The sequence below is a fragment of the Lithobates pipiens genome, unplaced genomic scaffold (assembly GCF_037356315.1).
Source record: "Lithobates pipiens isolate NorthernLeopardFrog02 unplaced genomic scaffold, aLitPip1_a1.2 Scaffold_22, whole genome shotgun sequence".
Lineage (NCBI taxonomy): Eukaryota > Metazoa > Chordata > Amphibia > Anura > Ranidae > Lithobates > Lithobates pipiens.
Window position 1 is genome coordinate 125,301,771 of NW_027507784.1, and position 15,235 is coordinate 125,317,005.

The window sequence follows — 15,235 nt, forward strand, 5'->3', positions numbered from 1 at the left end:
ATGGATGGGATCAGTGGCAGAGGGATAGTGGGGTGGATGGGGTCAGTGGCAGAGGGATGGTGAGATGGATGGGATCGGGCAGAGGTATGGTGAGATGGATGGGATCGGGGCAGAGGTATGGTGAGATGGATGGGATCGGCGCAGAGGTATGGTGAGATGGATGGGATCGGCGCAGAGGTATGGTGAGATGGATGGGATCAGGGGTAGAGGGATGGTGAGATGAATGGGATCGGGACAGAGGAATGGTGGAATGGATGGGATCAGGGGCAGAGGGATGGTGGGATGGATGGGATCAGGGGCAGAGGGATGGTGGGATGGATGGGATCAGTGACAGAGGGATGGCGGGATAGATGGGATTAGTGGCAAAGGGATGGTGTAATGAATGGGATCAGGGGCAGAGGGATGGTGGTATGGAGGGGATCAGTGGCAGAGGGATGTATGTGATCAGGGGCAGAGGAATGGTGGGATGGTTGGTAGCAGTGGCAGAGGGATGGTGGGATGAGATCAGGGCTAGAGGGATGGTGAGATATATAGGATTAGGGCCAGAGGGATGGTGGGATGGATGGGATCAGGAGCAGAGGGATGGTGGGATAGATGGGATCAGGGGCGGTGGGATCGATGGGTTCAGGAGCAGAGGGATGGTGGGATGGATGGCATAAGGGGCAGAGGGATGGAGGAATGGATAGGATCAGGGGCAGAGGGATGTTGAGATGGATGGAATCAGTGGAAGAGGGATGGAAGGGATCAGTGGCAGAGGGATGGTGGGATGAAAGGGATCAGTGGCAGAGGGATAGTGGAATGAAAGGGATCAGGGGCAGAGGGATAGCAGGATGAAAGTGATCAGGGGCAGAGGGATAGTGGGATATATAGGATCAGGGGCAGATAGATGGTGGGAGGGATGGGATCAGGGGCAGAAGGATGGATGGTATCTGTTACAGAGGGTTGGTAAGAGGGATAGGATCAGGCAGAGGGATGGTTGAATGGAAGGGATCAGGGGCAGAGGGATGGTGGGATGGTGGGATCAGTGGTAGAGGGATGGTGTAAGCGATAGGGATAGGGGTGGAGGGATGGGATCAGTGACACTGGCACTCACCAGCTTTCAGTGTCGGTCGATTTCACCCCCCCCCCCCCTTTCATGCTCAGTGTGTCTCTGGCTCTCTTCTCCCTGTCGGTGCCTTCAGTGAAGCCCCTCCTGATGTGGGGGTCTCCTCTAGCTACTCCCCCTGCACTCTACTGGCTGTCAGCTCATCAAATGGCTTTCTGCTTCAGTGTCCATCTCTGTGGGCGGGGAAGGGGAGGAGGCTTTATCCACCAGGCTGACTGTCATTAAAGATCGATTCGGCCGACTCTCAGCATCAATGCAGAATCGCCAATGTCTGATGAGGCTTCATTGATAGGTGGCACTGACGGTCACTAATAGGTGGCACTGAAAGGCTCTGAGAGGCTCTGACATTGATGATGAGGCACTGATTAGCAGCACTAATGGGCACTAGGGATGAGCCGAACGTCGGTTTGCACCAGAACATGCGAACAGGCAAAAAATCATTGCTCATTTTAAAGGCTTATATGGAAGTTATTGGCATAAAAAGTGTTTGGGGACCCGTGTCCTGCCCCAGGGGACATGTATCAATGCAATTTTTTTTTTTTAATCGGCCATTGTTTCGGGAGTAGTGATTTTTTTTTTTAATGCTCAAAGTGAAACAATAAAAATGAAATATTCCTTTAAACATCGTGCCTGGGGGGTGTCTATAGTATGCCTGCAAAGTGACAATTTTTTTCCCGTGTTTAGAACAGTTCCACAGAAAAATGACATTAATAAAAGGAAAAATTGTAATTTAAAACTGATCGCAGCTGTAATGAATTGTCGGGTCTCGGCAATAAAGTTAAAACACATTGAAAAAAAGAGCATGGGTTCCCCCCCCCCAGTCCATTACCAAAATTGCATGGGGGTCCTGCTAAAATCCATACTAGGCCCTTTAGGTCTGATATGGAAATTAAAGGCAACCCTGTTCCAAATTTGAAAAAAATGCAGAGAGCCCTTGTCTCCATCAACAGTGCTCTGCCTGAGCCCACCCTGAGCCCACCCTTTTTTGAAGCCGATTAAACCCCCATTGGAATCCATGCATCCGACGCCCTGCATGTTGATTAGGGGCCGGACGTGTGGATTAGAGGGGCAGCGCCACTGCGTCCCATATGGCCCACCAATGGACAATATAAATTAGGCTTCCAGATGTACTGTAGTGTAAAATGGGTAAAGGGAGGAACATTGCTGCAAATCTTAGCCAACACTATACAATGTAACAAACCAAGCCTTTAAAATATCACGCCTTTGGACAAATTACACCAAAAATATTTTTCTCACCATCCTCTGCAACATAATGATCTTTGGTCCTAGGTTTCGGCTAACAGTGAAGATGTGGATGAGGCGGACCGTAAAAATGATATAATCCAGGCAGAAAATTACCCGTCCGGTGTACAGTGAGCTGGCGTTGTTCCTCTGCAACCTAATCAGAATAGAAGAAGCTTAGACATGTTCTGCAATGAACATTTCACATTAATAGCCAAATGCTTATTTTTGTATTACAGAGTCAGTCCATCCAAACTGCTATTTTACGTATGTATCGATACGTAAAATATCGTATATATTGATGATAACCTGATCTGGAATTTGACTAGAATGGACAATGACAACCTCTGGTCAGTGGGTAATTTAAGACTCTGGAAGACACCCTCAACAAAGCCATGCTGGAGAAAGGCTCATCCATACATGTTTAGGGACCTGTTCGGTATTATAATATAAATCCAGGTATTTATTATTTCATACATTTAGGAAGGAGACTGACCTGAATAGAATTCCTGCTATGAAATATAAGATGGCCAAGATATCCATAATGTTCCACAGATCAATAAAATACTTGATTCCACTCATGTACATCTATGCGGATAGACAGATATTAGCATACATAAGTGAAAAATAAATTTAAGACTTAATAAACATATATATATATATATATACCCATTAGCAACCAATCACATATCATGTAGAAACAGACATTTTACCCATGTAAATCCCACAAATCATTTAGCTGAAGTTTTTTGTGATAACATTTTTGATTTAAATCACTGAATATCAGTATTCATATCTTTATGAAATAGTAAATATTACAGTAATATTAATTTGGGAATTTTATACCAGAAAGATCTCAACTCTTAAGTGTTAATTTCTACTAATGATTTTGTCCTTCATGTTGCTGCATTTTCTGAGGTAGGATATCCACTGATTTTTATACAGTCTGTTTCCACCAATGCATTGTACTGAAGTGCATTAAAAAAATCCTGCAATCAGCATTTTGAGTGCACTGATATAAAGCCTAACGCTCCAGTCAATTCAAATTAAAAACACAAGGTAATGTGTGCCAACACATGTGGTGGAAATGAGTTAAGCTAACTGAAGGAAAGCTTTGTTTATAATGTACAGCCTATTCATTTCCAGTGTAGAGTCAAAAACCCAGTAAACAACAGTCTATTTGACTGGACTTAAACCACCACAGATGCTAAAAGAACTTTGAACAGGGGTGCTGCCTCACTCACTAGATTTAGATATGGCAGCAGCATTTCCAACCTTCAGTCCACCTAGGTATTGATGATATCAGGGCTAGTCAATACTTCAAACAGCACTCATCTCTTTCATAGATCTTATGGATTTAAAGGCTGTAAATCATGCAACAGTCTCCTTTAAATGTATAAAGCATTTTACATTTATCTCTGATCAAAACATTTCTCATTTTAATTTTGAACACAGTGGAGGAGGGTTGTTATCTATGTAAGGTTTTTAACGCTGTCTATGTCCCTGCTAGGAAGATTCATTAAATTTGTCCTGGTGGAAATGTTATAGTCATCATGAAAACAGGGAGCGGGGAAAATGTTTCAAATATGGACACCTGTTGGGTGGCAACTGCCTAAGAGGGAATTCTTCTGAATTTGGGGAGATTTCTTCTCATTTCTTCTTGTGTCTCTCCAGGGCAGCAAGTGAGGAGAAATTGGACACGGGCAATGAATAAAAACAATAGGGTTCTAATCATTCCATACAACACTTAAAAAATAGGTAAAGATATTCTAACTCAGTGGTGGTTAACTAACAGGGTATAGGGGACCTCAACTGTGCCCCTGACATCCCCAAAGATCTGCACAAAATGTTCAGCATATTTAATGCTGAAGAGAACAGGCAGAGAATGTAGACATACTACAGAAAATGATGGTTAGGGACTATGGACATGCTACAGGTGTGGTTGGAAACTGGAGACGTGCTGCAGAATACAGTGAGAAACTAGGAACATGTTACATGAGACTAGTAGAGATCACTGCTGTTACCCCTTTACACATCAATGCCCCCACTTCCACTACAAACTGCTGGGGTCCAAAGTCCACCCAACAAGGGCTGTGGGTTGAGATATTTCCCAGGCAACTCTTTGCCCTTCTACACACGGTCGGATATTCCGATGGACAATGTCCGATAGGACCGTGCTGTTGGATAATCCAACCATGTGTGGGCTCCATCGGACTGTTTCTGTCGGAGTATCCGACGGATCAAGTTTTCCAGCTGGGCTATAAAATTTTCAGACAACATGATCCGATTGGACTTTGTCCGATTGTGTGTAGAGAATTCCGATCGGACAAAGTGCCACTCATGCTCAGATCAAATTCCTAGACCAAAGCTATTGGCTACTAGCCTGAACATAGTCCCATCGTAACAAAATTACATCATCATTTTCTGAACGATCGGATTTTCTGACAACTTTGTCCGACCGTGTGTATGCAACAGTTTCGGACAAAATCCGTTGGACAAAATCCAACGGATTTGGTTGTCAGAATGTCCAACCGTGTCTACAAGGGCTTTTACTCAAGTGGCAAAATAATATGGAACAGATGCTTTAACTGAACCCTTTATATAATTATCCCATGCTTTTTAGTTGCAATATATTTTTGCCACCTACGAAAGTCATGATAAAGTCGGACAGAACAAACATTTAAGATATATTTATGCTGAGGTTTTTGTGATGCTACTGTACATCAAACTAAGAAGAACTAATGTATCTATTGTTAGGCCTTTGGGTACTTCTCAAAGCAAGGACAAACTTCTGGCTACAAATACTGTCCAGAACATTTCATGTTACCGTATATACTCGAGTATAGGCCGACCCGAATATAAGCCGAGGCCCCCAATTTACCCCCAAAAAAACTGGCAAACTTATTGACTCGTGTATAAGCCGAGGGTAAGACATGCCTGTCCATCCCTGTGTGTGTGTCCGTCCATCCCTGTGTGTCCGTCCATCCCTGTGTGTCCGTCCATCCCTGTGTGTCCGTCCATCCATCCCTGTGTGTGTGTGTGTGTGTGTGTGTGTGTGTGTGTGTGTGTGTGTGTGTGTGTGTGTGTGTGTGTGTGTGTCCAGCCTACCTGTGTCCTGAGCCTTTGTCCCGAGCCTCCGTCCCGTGCCAAGCCTCCTTGCCTCCGTGCCTCGCCGCCGTGCCTCGCCGCCATGCCATGCCTTGCCTCCGGTCCCGTCCCGTGCCGTGCCGTCCTGTGCCTTGCCTCCGTCCCGTGCCCTCTTCGTTCGTCGGCGCCTCGGCGGCCATTGTAAAATTCAAAAGCTGCGCCGCCGCCTTCGCCTGTGATAGGCGGAACACTGAATTTCCCAGCAGCCTGTGTTCCGCCTATCACGTACATCGTATCATCCTCGTCCGTAGTACGAGGATGATACGAAGTCCGTGATAGGCGGAACACAGGCTGCTGGGAAATTCAGTGTTCCGCCTATCACAGGCGAAGGGGGAGCCGGAGGCGCGGCTTTTGAATCAGAATGGCCGCTGTCTGTCTGCTCGACACGCTGATCGAGCGGGCAGACAGCGATGACTCGAGTATAAGCCGAGGGGGGCACTTTCAGCCTCAAAAAAGAGGCTGAAAATCTCGGCTTATACTCGAGTATATACGGTATACACTGAGCAAAATTATAAATGCAACACTTTTGCGTTTGCCCCTATTTATCATGAGCTGAACTCAAAGATCTACAACACTTTCTATGTACACAAAAGGCTTATTTCTCTCAAATATTGTTCACAAATCTGTCTAATGCCATGTACACATGGCCAGACTTTCCGGCAGAAAAAGCCAGATGGAATCATTTAACCGGATATTCTGATCGTGTGTGGGCTTCGGCTGACTTTTTTTTTTTCGAAAATTCTGAGGGACCTAGCAATAGAGCGGAATCAATTTCTATAAGGAAAACCATTTGTCTGTATGCCGTTCCGACGGACCAAAAACGACTCAAGGGCAGCTATTGGCTGCTGGCTATTGAACTTCCTTTTTCTAGTACCATCGTACGTGTTGTACGTCACCGCGTTCTAAACTATCAAACTTTGGTCTGATCGTGTGTAGGCAAGTCCGTTTCAGCGGAACGCCGTGGGAAAAACCGCCAGAGTTTATTCTGAGGGGAAAAAACAGTCGTGTGTATGCGGCATGAATCTGTGTTAGTGAGCACTTCTCCATTGCAGAGATAATCCATCCACCCCACAGGTGTGGCATATCAAGATGCTGATTAGACAGCATGATTATTGCACAGGTGTGCCTTAGGCTGGCCACAATAAAAAGCCACTCTAAAATGTGCAGTATTACTGTATGCAGCACATCACCTTCGCATAGAGTTGATAAGTTTGTTGATTGTGGCCTACAAACCGCTCACCCACACAACGTCATACACTCTGTCTGCCATCTGCCCTGTACAGTGAAAACTGGGATTCATCCATGAAGAGAACACCTCTCCAAAGTGCCAGGCGCCCTTGAATGTGAGCATGTCAAGTTGGTTATGACGATGAACTGCAGTCAGGTCGAGACCCCAATGAAGACAACGAGCATGCAGATGAGCTTCCCTGAGATGGTTTCTGATAGTTTGTGCAGAAATTCTTTGATTATGCAAACTGATTGTTGCAGCAGCTGTCCAGGTGGCTGGTCTCAGACGATCTTGGATGTGAAGATGCTGGATGTGGAGGTCCTGGGCTGGTGTGGTTACACTTTGTCTGCCATTGTGAGGCCAGTTGGATGTACTGCCAAATTCTCTGAAACGCCTTTGGAGATGGCTTGTGGTAGAGAAATGAACATTCAATTCAAGGGCAACAGCTCTGGTGGACATTTCTGCAGTCAGCATGCCAACTGCACGCTTGTTCAAAACTTGTGAGATCTGTGGCATTGTGCTGTGTGGTAAAACTGCACATTTTAGAGTGGCCTTTTATTGTGGACAACCTAATGCCGCGTACACACAACCGGACTTTCCAGGAGACTAGGTCCGCCGGTCTTCCCGACTGACTTTTCAGCGGAGTTCCGATGGACTTCCGAACGAACGGACTTGGCCACACATGAACGGACTAACAGTCAACAGCTCCCGCTCAGATATGAAATAGAATAGATTTAAAAATGTGGTCATATGAGGACCACGTGATAGTTTAATGCTATGCTTGTAACTAAATCTGTTGCACATCAGCCAACCACAACCAAGAAGAGCAAGTGTTGGGCCACATTATGCATGATCAGTTTTTGTTTCATACCAGTTGCCATCATACCTGCCTGATCTCATCACATAGTAAGATGAAAACCAGTACATAGACAGAAATCTCAAGTCCTGTAGGGTATATCTGAAAATCCATAAGAAGGACATAAGCAAAAAGAAGTAGAAACCCAATGTAGAAAATGACTGTCCAGGAGAAGACCACAAAAGGTGAGGTGAAGAAAGCCAAGTAATTCAATAAGATGGGCCTTTTTGGATCAGTTGCTTTTTTCCTGCAAGAACCCAAACATAAGATAAATACACCATACTGTTGTTCCTCTATAGAATGTATTTAAAGAGTAACTCCACTTTTGTTGAGAAAAAAAAAAATTCCCCTCTGGGTGATTTATGTACATTACAAGGATTTTAACAAACTTTATGTGCAGATTCCTACCTTTTGTTATTCTGAAGAAATCACTGTGTTTGCCTGTGTTGCAGGGTATGCCAAAAATCTGATTTGTATCTTCATGCAGGCTTTTGAGAAAATCAGTGAGCCAATCACACAAGCAGGAAATTATGTTTCTGGGGGGCATTCTGTACACATTCTGTGTACAGAACACCTCCAGGAAGCCATATTGCATTGCACTTTACAGAAAATGACAGAGCCACAGATTGAAAAAGAAAGGTCCTTTTTAATAATTTTAAATTACAATATCACAATTGTATATTCTATATTACTATTTATTTTTTATTTTTTTGCTATTTTTTTCCCCAGTGAAAAGTGAAGTTACCCTTTAATGCGAGTTATCAAGCAGACAATTTATTGCTGAACAGACATACTATGGGTTGATTTACTAAAATTCAAATAAGCTCCTTACTTTGCAAGGGATTTTTTCCTTAGCTAATGCCGCGTACACACGACCGGACTTTTCGACAGCAAAGGTTTGACGGAACGAATCCGTAGGACAACTCGATCTTGTGTGGGCTCCATCGGACTTTTGCTGTCCAAAAATCTGACGGAATTTAGAAATAGAACATGTTTCAAATTTTTCCGCCGGAACTCCACTGGGCCCAGTTCCTATGGAGAAATCAGCTTGTCTATATGCTAGTCCGACGGGTGAAAATCGATGCTAGGTCAGCTATTGGCTACTGGCTATGAACATCCTTATTCTAGTCTGGTTGTACATCATCACGGTCGAATCTGTCAGACTTTTGTGTGATTGTGTGTGGCCAAGTCCGTTTATTTGGAAAGTCAGTCGGAACTCCACCGAAAGTCCGTTGGGAAGATCGTTGGACCCAGTCCGGTCGTGTGTACGCGGCATTAGTGCAGTGTTTCTCAACCTTTTTCCAGTCACGGAACACTTCAAAATTCTGCACAATCTCGAGGCACACTATTATAAAATTTAAAAAGCTATACTAATAGTTTTACATATCACAGCAGCATCCACACACATAGGTCACCCAGTGTTAGAGGTGATTTATTCTTTCTAAGCAAATGCATCTTTGTAAACTGGTACTGACTAGTATTCTAGTGTTTCTCTTTTCCCGTATTCAGCCAATGTGTTTCTGGGGCTAATGGAGAGGAGCAAACAAGGATGCTGTGCTGGCGCCAGACATCCAAAAATGGTTGTTCGGATGCCAGCGGCTAGAAGGTTGTAATAGTGCACAATGATATCCCATGGCTTTGTATAACTAAAAGGCCACCCACTGGCTTATATATAAAATTTAAGCAATTTTTCTCTATTTTGCCAAGGAACCCCTGAAGAAGCCTGATGGCACCCTGGCTGAAAAGGGCTGGCTTAGATAATGAGATGAAAATTCACTTTGCAAAGCATACCCAATCATGTGCAAGGAAAATAAAAGAAAAAGAGTATTTTTGGTTGCACATGATTGGATGCTAGAAGTTAGCAGAGCTTCATCTCATTCATTAACTAGAATAAAATTCCCTTGCTAAGTGAACAGCCTATTTGCCTATAGCAAATAAACCCCTATGTCTCTTCTGCAATAAAAGGTTCCTACTGGTCTGTTCACAATCTTTTTAAAAATGTACACTAACCTGCACATGTGCAGCTTAGTGTACAATCCTGGCTTCAGCAATAATGAACTCCCGTGTACATGCATGGGACTTATACCATCCCAAAATGGCCAATCTAGATGACCAAAAATCGTGTACCTGGAACAAGTCCAGGTGAAGATATTTACCTTGGTGAGTGAGCTTGTGGACACTGTACCGATAGAATAGAGTTGAGTATAGTTTACAATAAAACTCAATGTGAATGTATGCCAAATGCATGGTAAATGCAGGTATTGTAGATGCATGACAATTGCACTGTATGATGAACACAAAACAAACACATTTCAAATGTCTGTGTACACTAGCCCTTAGTTACCCTTAATTCTATGTTCTAGTGTAAAGTAATTCTGAAGCAGCTTGAGTGTGGAAGATTTAGGTTTTTATTGACATCAGTGTCCCCCTTGGAGGGATTTCCCTCACATCCTATTTGATGGGAGTCAGACAGAATTGAAAGGGATGGGGAAATCTCCAAAACAGGGACACAAATAGCAATGACAAACAATCACACTGCTTTCTGTGACCCCATTAGAAAGATTTCACTTCACTCCCTCCCCAGCTGATGGGTCACAAAGTGAACAGGATGTGAAGGGAAATTTACTCAATATGAATGTAGGAAAAGATTTAAAGCCCGACAGTTGTTCTAATTCCTCCCCAACTTGATTCAAATCTATTGACTGGTGATGATTTTAAAGATAATTACCTGAATGATATAAAGCCACAGCTGATAAGAGGAAACAGCAACAGAGACAAAAGAATCTTCCAGTTCTTGGTATCTCTGGAAATATCCCCATACCATTGCTTGGAAAGAAAGTTCTGTGGTAGAATTAAAAATAGAAAATTATCTGGAAGGGAAAGCCTGATGTAGTTTGGGAAAAAGGAAAGTTGAGGAAGGAAACTGTTAAGAAAATGAAGCACCCTCTAGTGTGCTACTGTTGTTAGAGTAGTTAAACCATATCCTGACGCATATTTAACCATTGGGTCTGTAACTGGGTCAGCCATATTAGAGTTCAGGGCAGCATGACTCATACAGACAGCTCTCTGGTGCCTCCCCCTGGTTCAAGAAAGTTGGAGAACATTCTAGACACTAGAGGGCAGAGGCTAGAAGGGGCTGTTCAGCCTATTTAGGAGCCCATAGCCAATCCTCAGGAGGTGGGCCTGGCAGGGGATTAAGTGAGCCCTTAAATAGGAATGAAGCATGCTGGGAGAGGAGTCGAATGTTAGATGGAGATGCAGTGCTGAAGGAGAGTGTTGGTGGCCCCCGAGGGACCCCTGCCGGGGAGGGGCTCTACCTTGGCAGGTGGCTGGCATGGAAGGATCCTTCCACAGGTGAAGTTGGAAGGAGGCTTTCCTGAGAGGCAGCTGGAGCAGGAAGGACAGTGTGAGTACATCAACATGGTGCAGGGACAAGGGGAGAGACTGCCACATGTAGCAGGTCTCCTTTAAAGACAGCAGTATGCTTAAGTCTTCTATAAGCCTTGCCCTGGGAGAGCTCCATAGTGTCAGTCAAGTAGACTGGTGAAGAAGCAGCCAGGTGGGCTGGTGGAAGAGGCAGCCAGGTGGGCTAGCATTTTCTGCAGAGGTAAAGCTGGGACCACTTTCAAGTTGGGCATCCCATAATTCCCCTACCTATCCAAGTTATTATTCACTAATAAAACATAAAACCAAAGCTCAAGGACTGTTCACTGACTTGATGTAAGCTGAAAATGTTATTTGCCTGGCTGTGCAGCAGTGGGGAACCCTGTCACCTGCAACCCCTACGGGGGTAGTGCTAAATATGCTTTTACATAGGCTGTAAATCATGACAAAGGTAATGCTGTGAGAAAAATAGTAAAATTCTTAAACTGATCTTCACCCTCAATTTGGTGTTATCTCCTCTCCACCCTCTTTCCCTCCGCTGTGCTAAAAGACTTCTTTTATATATGTTTTTTTTTTTAAATAAACCCCCCCCCCCCCCCCCTGGCCTAGGCGAAAGACGTGCACTTTGCCCACTGTGCCTCCTGATTACCACGTATCCCAGGAGGCATAGTCCAATGTAATGCAATGTACAGGGATACAGGACAATCGTAGACACTCACTTAGGTTGGACTGGTGTCTTTATTCAACCTTACTAACTATGTAACTATGTTATTTCAAGAACATTTTAAAGCAGCTCAGTAAACAAAAATTACAAAATGTTGCCAATGGTAAAATCAGGAGCTCATTTCTGTTTAGGACTTTTCAGAGAATTATGATTCTGGCAACCATAGGAATTTAGTAAGCTAGGCAGTTTTCTGCACATGATCAATGACAGACAGGATGAAAAGCTGTTTCATTTACTTTGATATAGAGATATCTATATATATATATATATATATATATATATATATATATATATATATATATATATATATATTAGTATGCTTGCTTCTTACCTGCACTCCTGGCTGTGCTATAAACTGCTGGTCTTTTGCTTCTACAGCCATCTCAAGACAACTACATTCTCCCCAGGCCTCACAGGAATACACAAGCAGCATCTCTGCCAAATCCTCATCATTGCTGTAGCACTCTGTGAATAGCTCTAGATCATTAACAAGATTATGGATATGTATAAAAATGTTTCACACAAATGGCTTTATTTAATAACCAAGCACAGTAATAAGATATGTAGCAAGTCAACACAAAGAAAATAATAAAAAATGAGTCCAGCTAAGCTAAAAGGCCACTCTCTTCTTGGCTGCTATAAAATGAAGTACATATGTATTTTTATTAGTAAAATAACATGCTCTCTCCCAGTGGTTCTTGGCCAAGTTGCCAGGTACTCATGCTCTATTCAGTCTACTCCCTGCATACAAAATCCACAAATCACAACCTTGTTCATCACAGGAAAAGCAGTATGGTGAGCAAATGCATATTAAGTATCAGAGCCGGGACAAGGGCAAGGAGGTTGTGCTAAAATGGGTGATTTGGAGGGGGTATTTTTATTAGGGGAGGGGATTTCAGGTAGTAAGAGGGATGGGGGGGGGGGGATTGGGGCTAGTAGGCAGGCAGGCATGATTGCAGGGATTTATACTAGCAGGAAAAATTTGTGGGGAGAATAAGTGCTAGCGGAGGGGGATTTGTGGTTTGAAAGGTGGATATGAGTTAGTAAGGATGATTTGGGGGAGGGGGGATTTGTGCTAGGAGGGGAAATGGGGGGGTGATAAGTGGAGATGTATCCAGAAGAGGAGATTTGTACCTCTGTTAAGGAGGGGGATTTGGGTTGGGGGGGGGGTTGAGCTAGTAGGGATGATTGGGTGGATTTGTGCTGGGAGGAGAACTGGGGGGGATATTTGTGCTATGTGGGAAATTTGGGGAGGGGGTGGGGAGGATACATGCTAGGAGAGGGGATCTGTGCCAGGAGGGGGGACTTAGGGAGGGAGAGAGGAGTTGAGCTGGGAGGGGGGCTTTGTACTGCAAGAGGAGGCATTATTTTGGGGGGGGGGGGGGAATTTGGGTTTGCAAAGGGGATTTTTGCTTAGGGGCTAAGTGCAAAGATTAGTGCTTGAATTTTTTTTTTTGGAGGGGGGGGGGGGGTTCATCATCTTCTCCCTGGGCACTAGATTACCTTGTCCCACTGAATATTTACTAGCAATAACATGCTAGGCCATGACAGCACAATACAATTTTCTGCTACAAGGAAATTCTGTTGCAAACATGCATATTGTTCCATGTATTAGGTTTTATTTAAAAAGACAAAGAACAATGTTCACAGTACAATGACCCATGGTCACAGTGTGAGCATTTTTCATTGCTCTAACTATTCTAAACCAATTAAACACAACAACTGAGGTGCTGCTCCAGGTTACGGAACATTGCATATTACAGATATGCTTTGAAAAGCCTTACTAAATCTGTGTTTATTTCAGTGTTTGTTACCCCAACATTTCATATTCCTGATATGTGCCTGCTGTATCATGTACTTGTATGAGGAAGTATCCTGTTCTCTTTGTATCGCTTCCTTTGCGTGAAATCTCTGGTATTTCTGCCAGTCCCTCTGCTTTCCTATTAAAAACTGACACTAAGCAGTGGAACACAGCGTGGTCAGTACTCCAGCTGTGCTGGGAGCTCAGCCTGCTCTCCTTCAATGATCAGACTTGTCCTGACATGCCCCCCTTGCACAGCCTTTCACTGGGAGGCTCAGTGTACTGCTGCTTTTCCTCCCCCCATCTCTTATGCAGCTGAGAACAGAGGGAATGTGATCACTTCTAAAAAAGGGGGAAAAAAGTATTGATAATATCTTTAAATATCTATACACAAATGTTTTGTCTTTCATTACTATTTTAAACTGAATCGGTAGAACTATAGTAGAACTATAGACAAACGTTTTTTTTTCATCTTGGAGCAAGGGAGGGTTATAACCCCCTTTCAGTTTTTTTGTCACCATCTGTGTCTCGTTTCAGAGATTTACCTTCACGTCCTGTCCCATAGCAAAACAGGAAGTGGGAAGAAATCCGTGCAAATTTAGGGAAATCTTTGGGGACCTAGTACTAGAGTCCCCATTGGAAGATTTTCCCTCTATTCTTTTTCTGGGGACAACCCAAAATTTGGGATCTTTTACTTTCACTTTCAATGATACTGGTAAGCAGGACAAATAGAGAAGGTGAATCTCCCGAACAGGGGAGAGACAGACAGCAATAAAAACTGTCAGGTGTTGTAATCCCTCTCCACTCTATCCAAAATAAAAAAAAAGTTTTGCTTTTAGTTATATCTGAACACAATCGGATAGGACATGTGTTGACAACATGTTAATAAATAAGGTGTTTAACCTTATTATTATTTAACAAAGACTTGCCACATGTACCTTTCACTTCATTGTATTTTTCATACTTGCTGACATCAGCATATGAAAAATGAGTGGACATAGACAGACCATGTTAGAGAGGTGGAAAGTACAGGCCACAAGTAAATGGCTGTGGTGCATGGTGTTTGTGAATGACAAAAATATGGTAGAGCTGCATTTGCTAAATAATTGAATATGTTAACTATCAAACTGGCTTTTAGAATCAGGCCGCGTACACACGGGCGGACTGTTCGCCCAACCTTGTCCGCTGAACAGTGTTTGGGCGGACAGTCCGCTCGTGTGTGGGCTTTCAGCGGACAGTTTCAGCGGACAGTTGGACGGACAAAGTCTTTCGGAAATTCCGAAAAACTGTCCGCTGAAACTGTGTTTGAGCGAACAGTCCGCCCGTGTGTGGGCCTGTCCGCTGTACTTTCGAAATGAGCAGACTGTTCCCGCTCGGAAAGTCCGCCCATTTCGAGCGCGTGTACAGGTAGGCGGGGCCCGCGAAGGAGACGTCGCGGGCTCCACCGCCTGGAATGGGCTTAAAGGGGAACCCCAACGCCGAAAAAAATCGGCGTGGGGGTTCCCCCCAAGTCCACACCAGACCCTTGTCCGAGCACGCTACCCGGCCGGCCAGGAAAGGGGGGCGAGCGAGCGCGCCCCCCCTCCTGAGCCGTACCAGGCCGCGTGCCCTCAACATGGGGGTGCCTTGGGGAAGGGGGGGCCGCGCGGCCCCCCCACCCCAAAGCACCTTGTCCCCATGTTGATGAGGACAAGGGCCTCTTCCCGACAACCCTGGCCGTTGGTTGTCGGGGTCTGCGGGCGGGGGGC

At 44.4% G+C, this 15,235-nt stretch overlaps 1 protein-coding gene across 2 annotated transcripts in view; it reads right to left on the reverse strand.

The window, feature by feature from the left end:
• The window catches only part of TRPM8 (transient receptor potential cation channel subfamily M member 8), a 211,109-nt gene that overhangs the window by 39,525 nt on the left and 156,349 nt on the right, over positions 1-15,235 (reverse strand). For both annotated transcript variants that reach the window (XR_013261830.1, XM_077448223.1), the window contains exons 15-19: positions 12,018-12,163; positions 10,307-10,419; positions 7,609-7,825; positions 2,844-2,935; positions 2,363-2,504 (exon numbers count right to left, since the gene is read on the reverse strand). Coding sequence is in view for 1 of the 2 variants with exons in the window: in XM_077448223.1 (XP_077304349.1) it covers positions 2,363-2,504; positions 2,844-2,935; positions 7,609-7,825; positions 10,307-10,419; positions 12,018-12,163 (710 nt within the window). In the remaining variant the exon portion in view is untranslated. The remainder of the gene's footprint in view (positions 1-2,362; positions 2,505-2,843; positions 2,936-7,608; positions 7,826-10,306; positions 10,420-12,017; positions 12,164-15,235) is intronic.